Source organism: Rhinolophus sinicus, linkage group LG03 (assembly GCF_036562045.2).
Source record: "Rhinolophus sinicus isolate RSC01 linkage group LG03, ASM3656204v1, whole genome shotgun sequence".
Lineage (NCBI taxonomy): Eukaryota > Metazoa > Chordata > Mammalia > Chiroptera > Rhinolophidae > Rhinolophus > Rhinolophus sinicus.
Window position 1 is genome coordinate 111,631,058 of NC_133753.1, and position 13,473 is coordinate 111,644,530.

General features: G+C 42.9%; 1 protein-coding gene across 1 annotated transcript in view; it reads right to left on the reverse strand.

Annotated features, from left to right (window-relative positions):
• Positions 1–931: 931 nt before the first annotated feature.
• The window catches only part of CCDC192 (coiled-coil domain containing 192), a 180,664-nt gene continuing 168,122 nt past the window's right edge, over positions 932–13,473 (reverse strand). The window contains 1 exon segment of the mRNA XM_074329196.1: positions 932–1,248. Within this exon segment, the coding sequence (XP_074185297.1) occupies positions 962–1,248 (287 nt within the window). The 3' untranslated portion in view covers positions 932–961.

The window sequence follows — 13,473 nt, forward strand, 5'->3', positions numbered from 1 at the left end:
AAGTAGCAACACAGTCAGACTCATGGGAGAGCTAGTGTCATGGTACAAGGGGACAGTAAGAACTAAGTACTAAAGTCTTCCTAAAAGTTAGTGCCTAGCTGTTTCCTTTCAGTGGGAAATAATTCATCTGAGGGGGATGCATGGAGAGGAATATGACCTATGATTCTTTCTATTCCATTACTTACAGGGTAGCTTTCCTTTTCCATCCTCTATTTTTCCTGATATTATTTTGTGCTGTTCACAGCTCCTTGGTACAATCAGAATAAATAAGTATATTTTGCTTTAATCTTAGTAGCAAGACTAAGTAGTTCCTAAGGGAAAAATCAGTGTTTTGTGTTTTCCCAAGGAGATGCTGTCCCAGGACACTTTTCCCAAAGGACTTTGCTCTGATTCATCCATTCTTTATTTCTTTTGATAGCTTTGGTTTTATTTCATTTCTACCCTTGCTGAATATTAATAAAATACAAGCCATCAAGAAATACATTCTAGAGGACCAGAAAGGACAGACTTCATGGCTGTTTACTCGGCTGGCAGTGATCTGGCTCTTCTGTACCCTAACGTTCCTCAGTTTGAAGCTTGCCCTCCATGACAGCTTACTGTTCACAGCTGAGATGCATACAAAAATGGGACTGGTGCCATCCCTTCCTTGCAGTGTGACAAACCTGGCAAAAGTATGATGCTAAGTTTTTTACCATCTCTCTAGTTTTGTGGTTTTCCCTCTCCCGCTGTTACCAGGAATGTCTGAAAACATAGTATTGTACAGCTGTGTGGATTACGTGACTCCTGATGCCTAACATTCCGTGTTTATTTCTGAACACTTCCTTTTGTTTTGTTTCCTTCCAACATGAACATTATAAGATATATTCAAACCCGTGAGTTTTCCAGTGAGGAGACAAATTGGGTTCTAGGCTTTACGTTGACAAGACTTAGTGAACTTTTATTGTTTTCTTACTGCGAATCTTTACATATCCTCATCAGAGACCACAGGACTGATGCTATTATTAATGAAAATGGGGGATTCTTGTAAACATTCTTGAGAGTCCTTGACCTCTTGGAAAGGATGGGCCCCCAGCTCAGCTTCTAGCTGCTGAATCTTCTTTTCTTTTTCGTCTAAAACTTCTTCCAGCTGACTTATCTTCTCAGTCTGCAGGGAAACCTGGGTCGACAACTCCATAATCAAGCTAATTTTTCGATCACCTTCTTCCACAGGCGGGAGACTGCCGCAGGACTCTTCTGGTGAGTTGTCTTCTAAAGCAAACAAGAAAAGGAAAGTCTGAGCAGTTTTAATTGAATTTCCCAGAACTCAAAGAGAGGGAAGATGAAAAGCTTCATTTCTCACGTTCTTAAAAGAGAACACAGATGTTGCGTCATCTGGTCAGATATACTGAGAATGGAATCTGGATCCAGTAAGGGGAAAGATTCTGGGTGCTCATGAAAAAAGAACTTGGAAGCCTCTGGAGAGGAAGGAGAATCAGTCTTTGCCAACTCTTTTTTATACACATTTAACTTTCAATTAACCATGGGAATGGGCTGTCCTTGAAGATCCAGTCTACAAACAACAGCTATCCCAGGTTTCATGTTATTCTTTTCCCTAAGAATCTTTCACAAGAGCTATTATCAGGCAGAAATATGCTTCAATTTGAATTTTAATTCGACTGAGAAAAAAGGTCATTGCTCCTTCTGGGAGAAGTAAATGAGAATAGACTAGTTTTTTAACCCAAGTCTGCTTTAGAGTCGGCAGGGGTGTAATTTGAGGCAATCTAGAAAAGCTCTATTAGCATGGCATCTCCTATAGAGATTCTTTTAGGCTTTTCAGTGTTTCTTAATAAAATCACAAATACTTCCTGGACATAAAAGCTTATCTTTTAACAATTTCTATCAGCTAGCCCCTGAGTAAGGAGGGAGAGTGAGGCTCCAACAAATAGATAAAAGATTTTGTGGCTGGCAGCAGAGAATCCTTGAAAACAAATCTTCCAAGACCATCAAAACATTTAACTGCTGAAAGCAGATCCCATTCTACTAGACTTTGCAGTACCATCCTCCTTACCGCTCTCATTCTGAAAGTTCTACCATTAAAATCACTTCTCTGGTTACATAAAAGGCAGTCTTCAGCTACAAGAAGTAAGGGACATCAGAGCTTGGGTACAATTGTAGGAATAATTGAGCCAGTGGCATATGGATGAATCTGACACACTGTCTTGACAATTGATTACTATAATGGAAGGTTCAGCATTTATTCAAGCCCCAGTGGTAACACAACCCACAGCTGCACCCAAGTGAAACTTAACTATTAGTCCAGGATACAAAAGTCTGTAACTGTTGTGTACCTGCACACCTGCTAGGGATGGAACAGCTTTGCTCTGCTAGTCCATGCAAGCATATAATTACTCATTTCTCAGCAAATAAGACTAATGTGCAGTCATCACTCTCCTGAGGGATCACAGGGTGAAAGCTTGTGCACCAAGTTGCACAACGGGTGGGATGCTGTTGGCCTCACAGAAATCATGAAGGGAGGGGTCAAACTAGTCTCTGCTCTTAGAAATTATTATTAGCAATATGCTGCCTTTTAAGAATCCATGGAAAAATGTTTATTCTGAACATTTCAACTTCTAACAATATTTGAGGAGATGGTGGTGTGGGGACAGAGCCAGGAGTACAGTTTCCAGGCTCTGGGCCTCACGTGGAAAGGTGCTGGCTCAGGTAGTAAATGGTCATCAGCTGTGATTGGATGGCCATCAGCTGTAACCGGATGGCCATCAGCTGTAACCAGTGAGCCATTGGCCACTAATATAACTGCCGTGGCTACGCTAGCAAATAAATGGGGGCTAGCAAGAAGATGGTGGCTGAGTCAGCAAGAGTGGATTGCAGTTGGCAGGTGAGGTTGGTTGGCAGAGAGAAGCGGATGGCGGGTTGCAGATCGTTTGGCTCCTGCTTCCTGTGTCTCCAACCCAGCCACCAGCGAGACTATAGTGGTGTGACTCCCCTATCTATGGCTCTGTGGGTCTTCCTTTTTGGCCTCACCATGTCCTGCGTTCTTATGTGGGGAGCGGGACCAGAGACCCCGCATGCCACCCCACGTGACAGTGGTTTGAGTACTTTTTAAAAAAAGCAACGAAAAAAAAATCTCAGATCTCAAAGGGGCCTTTAGTTTGTTGCCTCTCTAATAGTCCCGTGTTTTCAGGCCCTGGATGGGGAGTCCATGTGGTGGTAGGCCTTTTTTTCATCTGAGGCTCTTTTTATCTGGCTAGGGTTGTGCTGTCCACTCTGGTAGACACTAGTCACATGTGACCATTAAGTAACTGAATGTGGCTGGTCTGAATTGAGATGAGCTGTAAGTATAAAATACGTATTTGTTTTGGGAGACTTAGTTTGAAAAAATTGTGTAATATCTCATTAAATATAAAAACATTGATGATGTATTAAAATATTTGAGATATATTGTGTCAAGATACATTTTAAAAATTAATTTCACTCATTTGTTTTTACTTTTTAAAAATATGGCTACTAGAAAATTTAAAAATATTATTGTGGCTTGCATTTGTGCCTCTCATTTTTCTACTGAATAGTGCTGGGCTGATTTCCTTTTGGATGAGCACTCTCTGAAACCAAGGTGGATGTATTCTTTTTACATGCCTCTAGTTAACATATAGCATTGTTGTTTGGGAGGGAGGATCACTGATCCTCAGCCATTAGCACATAGATCAACTTTCTGTTGCCACAGTAGGTGGAGGCATGGAAATCTGGGATTGATAGAATGGGTTCTTATGGGTTAAAATGAGTTCCAACAGGAGGGGGAAAAAAAGATGGGAAGTGGCAGGAAGAGGCAATGAGAAGATGCTGAGGAAAGGAGTGGGGTGCAGGACCGGAAGCCTGGGCCTCAGTGAGGCTCAGGGATGGAGGGGTGCCCTGGGGCTCCTGTCTTTGTGTGAGCTTGTCTGTCACCTTCTCCTCTCTCTTGAGTTCTCCTTCTGTCCCTTTCCTCAGTTTTCCCCTTCCTTTCTACCAATTTGCACAATGAAGAAAGGAGTTTAGTGCCATTCCAGAAGGCAAACTGGTCAAAATGGTTTTTTTTCTTTTTCTTTTTCTTTTTTAAATAATGCAATATAAGTAGAATACTTTGTTTACTGTGGGGGCAGAGCCCCAGAAAGTAGTTTGCAGGCTCTCGGCCTCACATAGACAGGTGCCGGCTCAGATAGTAAATGGCCATCAACTGTGATTGCGTGGCCATCAGCTGTGGCTAGTTGGCCGTCAGCTGTAACCAGTGAGCCATTGGCCACTAATATAACTGCTGTGGCTACGCTAGCAGAGAGAGAAAGAATGGGGGCTAGCAAGAAGATGGTGGCTGGGCTGGCAAGTGTGGATGGCGGTTTGCGGACAGTGTGGATCCAGCCTCCATTGAGAGTATAGTGCCGCCAGAGAGAATATAGTGGTATGACTCCCCTACCTATGGCTCCGTGGGTGTTCCTTTTTGGCCTCACCATATCCTGCGTTCTTGTATGGGGAGCGGGAGCAGAGACCCCGCAGGCCGCCCTGCATGACAAATGGCGCAGCGAGCAGGGTCTCCCGCACGACATTTACCCAATTCTAATGATAAAGGGACAAAAATGCAGCAGGGTGGCATTACATAGGCAAATATAGACATGAGATCTCCATCCTCTGTCTGCTGTCTCAGAAAAGAACAGTAGTAGAAAAAGAGAGTCGGACTGTCTTGATCTGCTCAGGCTGCCACAACAAAATACCGTAGACTGAGTGGCTTAAACAACAGAAATTAATTTTGCCACAGTTCTGGAGGCTGGAAGTACAAGCTCAAGGTGCCAGCATGGTCCAGTTCTGGTAAGAATTCTCTTCCTGGTTTGCAGACAGCTACCTTTTTGTTGTGTTCTCATATGGCAGAGAGAGAGAGACCACAAGCTCTCTGATGTTTCTCCTTATCAGGGCATAAATCTCATGAAGAGGGCCCCATTCTCATGACCTCATTTAAATCTAATTAATTCCCAAAGGCGCCATCTGCAAATATTACTACGTTGGGGGTTAAGGATTCAACATATGATGGGGGTTGGGGGGTGGCACAATTCAGTCCATAGCACAGGGAAGACACATTGGAAAAGGAATAGAGAAGGAAGATGAAACTGAAAGAGGAGAGATGGCACGAGGCCTTTGATTTCTACTGTATTGTTTTCATAAACGAAAATGCTGATAAGGAGATAAGCTAAGGAATATATACACCAAAAAAGAAATTTCTCATACAAGAATGTTTTACTATTGAGTGACCTCTTTACACATAAAACAGAAATGTTTTTGTTCCATTTCTAAACATGTTACAAATATCAAAAGTGTTTTAAATTCTTCAACAAAGAAGGGGATTCCGCAGCCTCGCATGCGATGTATAGTGGAAATAGCCCAAGGCCATAGTTTTCCAGACTCTACCGCTAGCCTTAGCATGACCTGTCCTGAACTGCTCTTTCCTAGTTCAGTCTCCCTCATCTGGAAGGAATGTGTGTCCCTAAGGTCCTGACAGCTCCACATGTCCCCAAAGCTCAGACACCTGTGGTCTTTCCTAGGCATTCACTAGCAGCTCAGATGGTCTTGCCAAGGATGTGGCTGCCTAAGGCTTGATGTTTTGTCATCTGAACAGATAATCTTAGGCTTAACCTCATATCCAGAGGCTCAAGGAGAACCAGAGACAAGAGAGACACTTTATCTGTCTAGGGGCAAATCAAGATAGCCACAGGCAAGATAGGAACTCATTAAAATTGCTACCGTTGTGGAAATTTCCATAAGCACACACCATTTTTCATGATTTCCGCTTTCTGCTTCCACTTAAAATAGGTGAGTGCAGGTGAGAATGGGGGCTGAGAGGCATGGCAAAGAGGAGACAGGAGAAGGGCTGATGGTAGTTGGGTACAGATGTCTAGAAAGGTTTAGAAGGAGGACAGATAAGCAGGGCCTTCTGCCTGCAGCCGGACCAGGCTATGCCCACTTTTCTGTGTCAACCTTGAAAGATGAAAGGCCCAGAAGACACTGTGACATTTACCTCTGGCCATTTCCAGCTTCTCATTCTTCATACCCTAAGTCCCTTCATGCTCTTAGCAGAGGGCCACATGTGAGTTATGTCAAAAATGACTAAATAGTTCATAGCAGAAGTAATTCTAGTTTAAGTAGCAGCTTAGAAACTTAGAGTTGGACACTGCATTTTAGGAGTGATATGTCTTCACCTGTACAGGAATTATTTCTGCAGTGTTCCTCACTGATGATTTTCAAAGTGAGTGACTCTCAGACATTGGTGTCCCTCAAGCTCTTGATAGGTCAGCTGCCAATCGTAATCAATGAGTAAAATTGGCGTTTTGCCATCACGCAGCTATAGTCCTAGAGCTATCAGACAGGTTTGGTAGGTTGTGACGGTCAGACTGCGAGGACAGCAGGCTACAATTTGCTACTGATCATCAGGAGAGGAGATGTGGTATAATAAAGACCAGGTTAAAAGACCTACAACTCATGGAAACCTTGCCTGATGAATCCAGGAAGTTTGTGGGTTTGCGTAAACAGTGATACACTGCTGAAGCATGGCCCACTGAATGGTTGGAAAGCTTTTTTTTCTCTTTTCAGGTTTTCTAAATCTTTCTAAAAAGGGTGTTCCCTTTTGATCCCTTCACGTATGCCACCACCCAAAATTGTTCACCAAACAGAGAAATGCCAAGAACCACTGATCTGGTTTCTGATTTAAATACCTCTGACAATGGGATGCACGCTTGTTCCCAGTGGGGTCTCAGGTATCCTTCATGGTCATCTTTTCATTCATTCATTCACTCATTCATTCATTCATGCACGCAGTGATTAGTTATTGGGACATTGTGACACACAGAAAGAAATCACCTGCTCCTACAGTCACATCTCCACAGTTGGGCGGGGAAGAAGCAACACTGACTTAGACCCTAAAGAACAGTCAGGATTTAGCCTAAACAAACACCTCTGCTGGGCACTCACTTGTGAATCCTTCCTTTTCTCTCTGTTTTTCAAGCTAATGACCAAGGTTGCCAACTATTTACTCAAGAAGAAAGACTGTGACCGGTGAGATGATTAAATACCTCATTCCACCAGCCACCCAGGATTAGTGTTTGGCCTAAAAGACTATGTCAGCTTCCTCCTCTGTACAAAAGCCCATCACTCTGACTCACCTTCATGCTGGTTTTGAAAGCTGTGTATATTTCTCAGTAACCGCAGGGAGCCCAGTTTCATCTGTTGCCATACTTGGACTTGAAAACTGACACATCCTTGTAAATACATCCCTCTCACTACTTTCATTAAAAAAAAAAAAAAATGACAACAAAATCTTCCTAGTTTTCTAATCTTCTCTAGACTTTTACAATGAGCATTTGAGAACAGTAATTCTCTGGAATAAACGATTCACTTATTTTTTGCATTTTTGTAGCACAAATATTTCACCTCTTACAAATCAGCTTAGTCTTCCTTCTTGAAGATTTCTCCATCCTCCCCTTCAATGTTTTTATTTGTACAGAGACCAGCCTCCCTAGTGCCAGTGACCGAGTTTGAAGGGTTTTCCATTTCTTTCCAATAATACTGGGAACACTTAGAATATATCTGATGTTGGCATGTATTTGTTGATTTGGAAAAACTAAGCAGCATTATAAGAACAGATTTAACTGGCAAATAAGTTCGGTCAGTTAAAAGAATTAAAATACAGTGTGATATTTGCTAGGAATTTTCCTTACGTATCACAAAATTTTCCATTTCATAGTGATGACCATCCTTATAACAGGATTACATTTTAGAGGAAGAATATGAGATACAATGGCAGACTGGAGCAAATACCTATTTTTCACCTAGCAGTAGTCCAACAACCCCATACCTAAGAGTTTAAAAATACCTGTTTTAATAATGCTTTAGAGGGAACAAGATACGTAGTTGCAACCATGATGGAAAGGCTGCAACCCTAATGACATGGGGAAGTAAGTGCCCTGAAGAGCAATGAGATCAGAGCCTTTAGGACACTTGGGGGGCGGGGAGGGAACCACTTAGGAAAAACAAGAAGCGAGAGAGGTGGTGTAGGAAGCAGGTGTTGTTTGGGCCTCAGGCAGACGCTGTGTTCTCAGCACTCCCCAGAACCAGTGTGAGAGGTCTGGCTGACATGAATGCTGTGAGGACTTGTTTAGTGTTTGGAGACCGGGTAGGATGAGACTCACCCATCCCTAACAACTAGCATCGCTCCTGTGATGGTGGGATGCTCTCACTGTCAGACGTGTGGGAGCTAAGCAGGCCGAGGGGAATGCAGATTCCTAGCCTCCTTCCTAAGCTCACTTTGAGGCATGAGTGCCCTGTAATGCACCCCCCTCCCAGCTTCCCATTTATTGAAATGGTTAATTCCCTCGCCCAGCACATGTAGCTGAAGCATTGCCGTAGCTTCCTATCTGGCTACACTGCTTCCACTACTGTGCTCTCCGTCTGGTTTCAACTCTGCACAGAGAGGTCCCATTAAAATAAAAGTTGGGTCGTGACACTCTTTTGTCCAAAATCCTCCTATGATTTTTCATCTCAGTCAGACTAGAAACCCAAGTGCTTACACTGCATGGTCCTGTGTGATGGGCCCCCCTTTACCTCCCTGACACACCTCCTAGCCCTCCTCTCCCCATTCATTCTGCCACATTCCCACTATCCTCATTCCTAACAGACCAGGCCTGCTCGCACCCCAGGGTTTCTGCACCTCCTATTGCCTTTGCTGGGATGATTGTACCCCTGATGTATGCATGGCTGGCTCTCTCGTTTCCTTCAGGTTTTTGCACAATCACCTTCACACAATGAAGCCTTCCCTGTCATCTTGCCTACAATTTCAACCTGATCCCCATTGCTAAACACATCAAATCTGTTTCCTGTTCTTTTTTTTTTTTTTTTTTTTTTGCCTTAATGCCTTTTTTTTTTTTTTTTTAACATTTTTAAAAATTAGTTTCAGGTGCACAAAACAATGTAATAGCCATTTATTATTTCTCTGTTTTGACTGACACACTATGTCTGACTACTCTATATTTTTATCTTGTTGGCAGTCTCTCGCCCCTCATTTGAATGAAAGCTCCGTGAGGACAGCACTTTTTGGTTATTTTGTTCATTACTGTATCCTCTGTGCCTAAAGCAGTGCTCGGCACATTTGTTAAGTCATTTGTTAAGTGAGTGAATGAATGAAAGTTAAGTACATATGTGATACAAATCACCATAGCGTGGCTGGTCCACAGGTTTCAATGGGGGTACCATTAGAATGTGCCCAGATTTCTTCCTCAGGCACATACATATATTTTTTTCCACACAAAGTTTTTCATTACTGTATTTTCTAAAACAATAATAAAGTGTTGTAATTGTACACATTGCACTTAACAACTCTGAGTTTGTTTTTTTAATAGAAAAATGGAAAAGTTAGAATAGATCTCTTCCAGGTCTGTGCCTTACGAGCACATTCCATGAATGATAAACATGCTTCTCTAAGCTGGCACCTGGAAGCTTCACTGCTGAAATTCTGCTTGAGGGAATCTAGTAGGAGGACGTCTGGGAGGCTATATTTTTACAAAGCTCTCCAGGTAATTCAGATGATCATCCAGGATTTGCAAGTGAATTTCTGCTGTTCTACAATAGGCATGGAGAACTAAGCTTTGGGCTAAATCCTAAAAGGTAGGCCAGAAATCTCCCAGGCAAGCCTCTTCTTGACAAGGCTGCAGTACCCACAGCGGGAGAGGAGAGAGCACGTCTAATACCCTCTGTGCCGCTCCCTTGTTACCTGACATGGCTCTGCCTGTAAATGTTACTCTCACCGAATGCATTCATGGTCCTCATGACAACCACTCCTCCGCTAATTAGCTTAAAGCTCAGCATCATCTTGCCAGTTCTAACTTGGCTAAATTATCTCCAGAATATCTGGAGAAAATGAGCAACATTTGGGGTTTAGTTTAGTTTTTGATGCTGTTTCTGTTTCCCAGTGGATAGATGGATCCCTTTCCTCACAAGTGGTCTGGAGAGGAGTCTTTCTTTTCTTCCCCATGAGGAGTAGGTGGGGAAAGGAGTGCATGAGAGGGGATGGGAGAGATCACTCCTTGGGGTGAAGCCCAGTGACTCCCCAACTCCCATAAGAGTTTAACCGCTACCCCCTCCATGCAGGGAGAGAGTGAATCCCCTTCTGCTGATATGAATCCAGGGTTTTCTTCTCGGAGCTTGCTGGAGTCAGCTAATATGTCCACAAAGACGCATAAAAACATTACTACAGAAAGATGTGTGGAACCTTGGCAGTGGCTCGGGTGATTGGGAGGGTTGTCTTTGTGGAAAAGAAGTGAGGACATCACAAAGATGAATATAGACAGGTACGTGGTGGGAAGTGGGGGCCACGGCCTGGTGGGCAGAGTGCAGTACGGTTTCCCAGCTTGTGTCTAGACCACTAGGGCAAAGTGTGTTACTAGGGTGAAGGTAGGACACCCTAGTAATTATCTGGAGATAATTTAGCCAAGTTAGAACTGGCAAGATGATGCTGAGCTTTAAGCTAATTAGAGGAAGAGAGGTAGGACAAAGTGTGTTACTAGGGTGAAGGTAGGACAGCATAGGTTAACTTAGCCCATAGCTCCCTTTCTGGGGCAGGGTTCCTTCCCACCCACTTCAGGGTCTCAGATCACCTCAGATTGTCCTAAAGGAGTTTTTGACAAGGTTGAGAAATAACACACACACTGTCAGCGTAATGATGCACCTGAGTTATGCCAAGAGGATATCAGTCTAAGCAGAAGGAAAGTTTTTTTGTAAGCTCTCCTACCTCTTCCTATTAGCAGGACCTGAAGTCCCCTCCAATAGGTCTGACTCTTTTGACGAGAATGATAGGTGAATGCAAGGACTGACCACCTGGCCAGAGGCCAAAAGGTAAAAATGGATCCTGGTAGGAGAACAGGAAATTCGAGAGAGAGAGAGAGAGAGAGAGAGAGACCTAGGAGATTTTGAGAAAGGAACAAAAAGAAGAGATACTAGATAAGAGTTGTTTCTTTGCTTATCTGAAGTGGAATCGGTATGGACTCAAAGTCAATTGGAGGAATAAAAGTAGAGATTATTTTGCATCATTTGTATTGCATGTTGCACTAGACTGTCTAACAGATTACCCCCTGCTTTTTTTCTGATGCACAGGGGTAATAGGAGACGAAGTCTCCTTATAAAATGAGGAATGCCAATTTAGTTTATTTGTATTAATTTTCAAAAGATGTTACAGTTTCTGGTGTTATATGGCATGGAGAAATAAAATGATGCTGTAAAGTAATAGTATCGGCAGGGTTATTTTTTGATAATGACGATGAAAATTAGTTGGCTTTTTTATGTCTGTGTGTGTGTGTGTGTGTGTGTGTGTGTGTGTGTGTGTGTGTGTGTGTTGAAAGATGGGATAAAGGATTCATCATTTTTGTTGATCAGGATTCACTTGTTTAAACTCTGCAAAGGAATGTGGTTTGTGAAGAGGGGGTATAAGTCATTTTGATTTTGCTGACTTGGCACAGCTATTAAATGTCCCTGACAATAGGAGACTCATTTTTATGTGCAAAATTTTGAGTGACACGGACAACTGAACCTCATAGCACCCTGTTCCTTCTCTTCCTTAAATCTTACCTTGTCCCTCATTTTCTTCCTTTTGATTAGTCCCAGGATGACAGTGGATTTTACCAGCCCCCTAAGAACAGTGCTAGATCTACACTCGGTGTTCCTTGGCTGGAGTTAAGGAGTCTGTGCATAAGACGTAATAAATTAGGGCCAGCCTGGTGGCTCCGTTAGTTGGAGCGCCGGCTCTCAACCACAAGGTTGCTGGTTTGACTCCCGCAAGGGACGGTGGGCTGCGCCCCCTGCAACTAGCAACAGCAACTGCACCTGGAGCTGAGCTGCGCCCTCCACAACTAAGACTGAAAGGACAACAACTTGAAGATGAACGGCACCATCTACAACTAAGATTGAAAGGACAGCAACTTGACTTGGAAAAAAGCCCTGGAAGTACACACTGTTCCCCAATAAAGTCCTGTTCCCCTTCCCCAATAAAATCTTAAAAAAAAAAAAAAAATGTAATAAATTGCAAAAAATACTATAGCGACGAAGATGTTCTGAATCCTTCGCCAAACTTTAGTCGGACTCCTCTGAACCCTTTTCTTGACTAATCCTCAGGAGCCCAGTTGTAGCAAGAATCCTGCCAAGTCACTTTGGAGAGAATTCCCCCACCTTGGTATCTAATCACTCTCAATATCTGATCCAATTTCTCACCCTCCACCATCCCCTCAAGTGATATCTGGTCACCCTGGCCTGCCTGCCTTCTCCCCTTAGTCGTTTTCTATCCACCCATCTCGCCACTCTGATCCTTGGCTATAAATCCCCACTTTTTCTTGTTATAGTCGGAGTTGAGCCAACTTCTCTTTCCTATTGTGATAGTCTTGACACCTGTCACAGTAATCCTGAATAAATTCTTCCTTGCTATATGAACAAATGTCAGAACAATATTTTCTTTAAAAAGAGCACTTGAAGGACCACACAGAATTTGTTTGGGTGGTTCATTTACTTTGCCCTGAAACACTAAAAATGATGAAATCAACTTCTGCTAGGCCTGGCCAACTGGGATCTTCACGCCATCCGGAACAAACTCTCCAAATGTTGAACCGTCTGTCATTTGAGAATGACATTGCTGAAATTCATTGTTGAGATTTTTACTTATGTGAAATATCAAGTAGTGGAAACTCCTAAGGCTCCATCCATAATTCTCAGCATGTTTGTCAGAGTGCTTGAGAGAGAGAGAGGTATGGTAGACAGAATAATGTCCACAAAGATATCCAGAATAATGGCCCTCCAAAGATGTCCCCAAAACCTGTGAGTATGTCACCTTATAAAACAAAAAGGGGCTTTGCATATGAGATTAAGGTAAGGATTTTGCGATGGGAAGATTATCCTAGATTATCTGGGAGGGCCAAATGTAATCACAAGGGTCCTTTAGAAGAAGGAGGTGGTATGTCAGAGTCAGAGAGAAATTTCTAAAGAGGCTGCACTGCTGGCTTTGAAGACAGAGAAAGGGGCCACAAGCCAAAGAATGCAAGAGGCAGAAGCTGAAAAAGGCAAAGAAATGGATCCTCCCCTACTTCTGCCATAAGGAACACAGCCTTGATTTTAGCGTGGGACACCTATTTTGGACTTCTGACCTCCAGAACTATAAGATAATCAATTTATGTTGTTTTTAAGCAACTTGTGGTAGTTTGTTACAGCAGTAATAGGAAACAATTACAGAGGAGAAAACTAATATCTGAGTAATGAGAAAAAACTATCCATTATGGGAGGCCCAGACAGCTCATTTGGGTGCAGTGTCACCAATGGACTTGGATTTCAACTAAGGGCAACTGAGGTTTTCCAAACATCCAGAGAAGTCTGGATTCCAGACCTTCCTGCATCCTCTGGAATCTTATCCCATTATTATTCCCTCCTCCT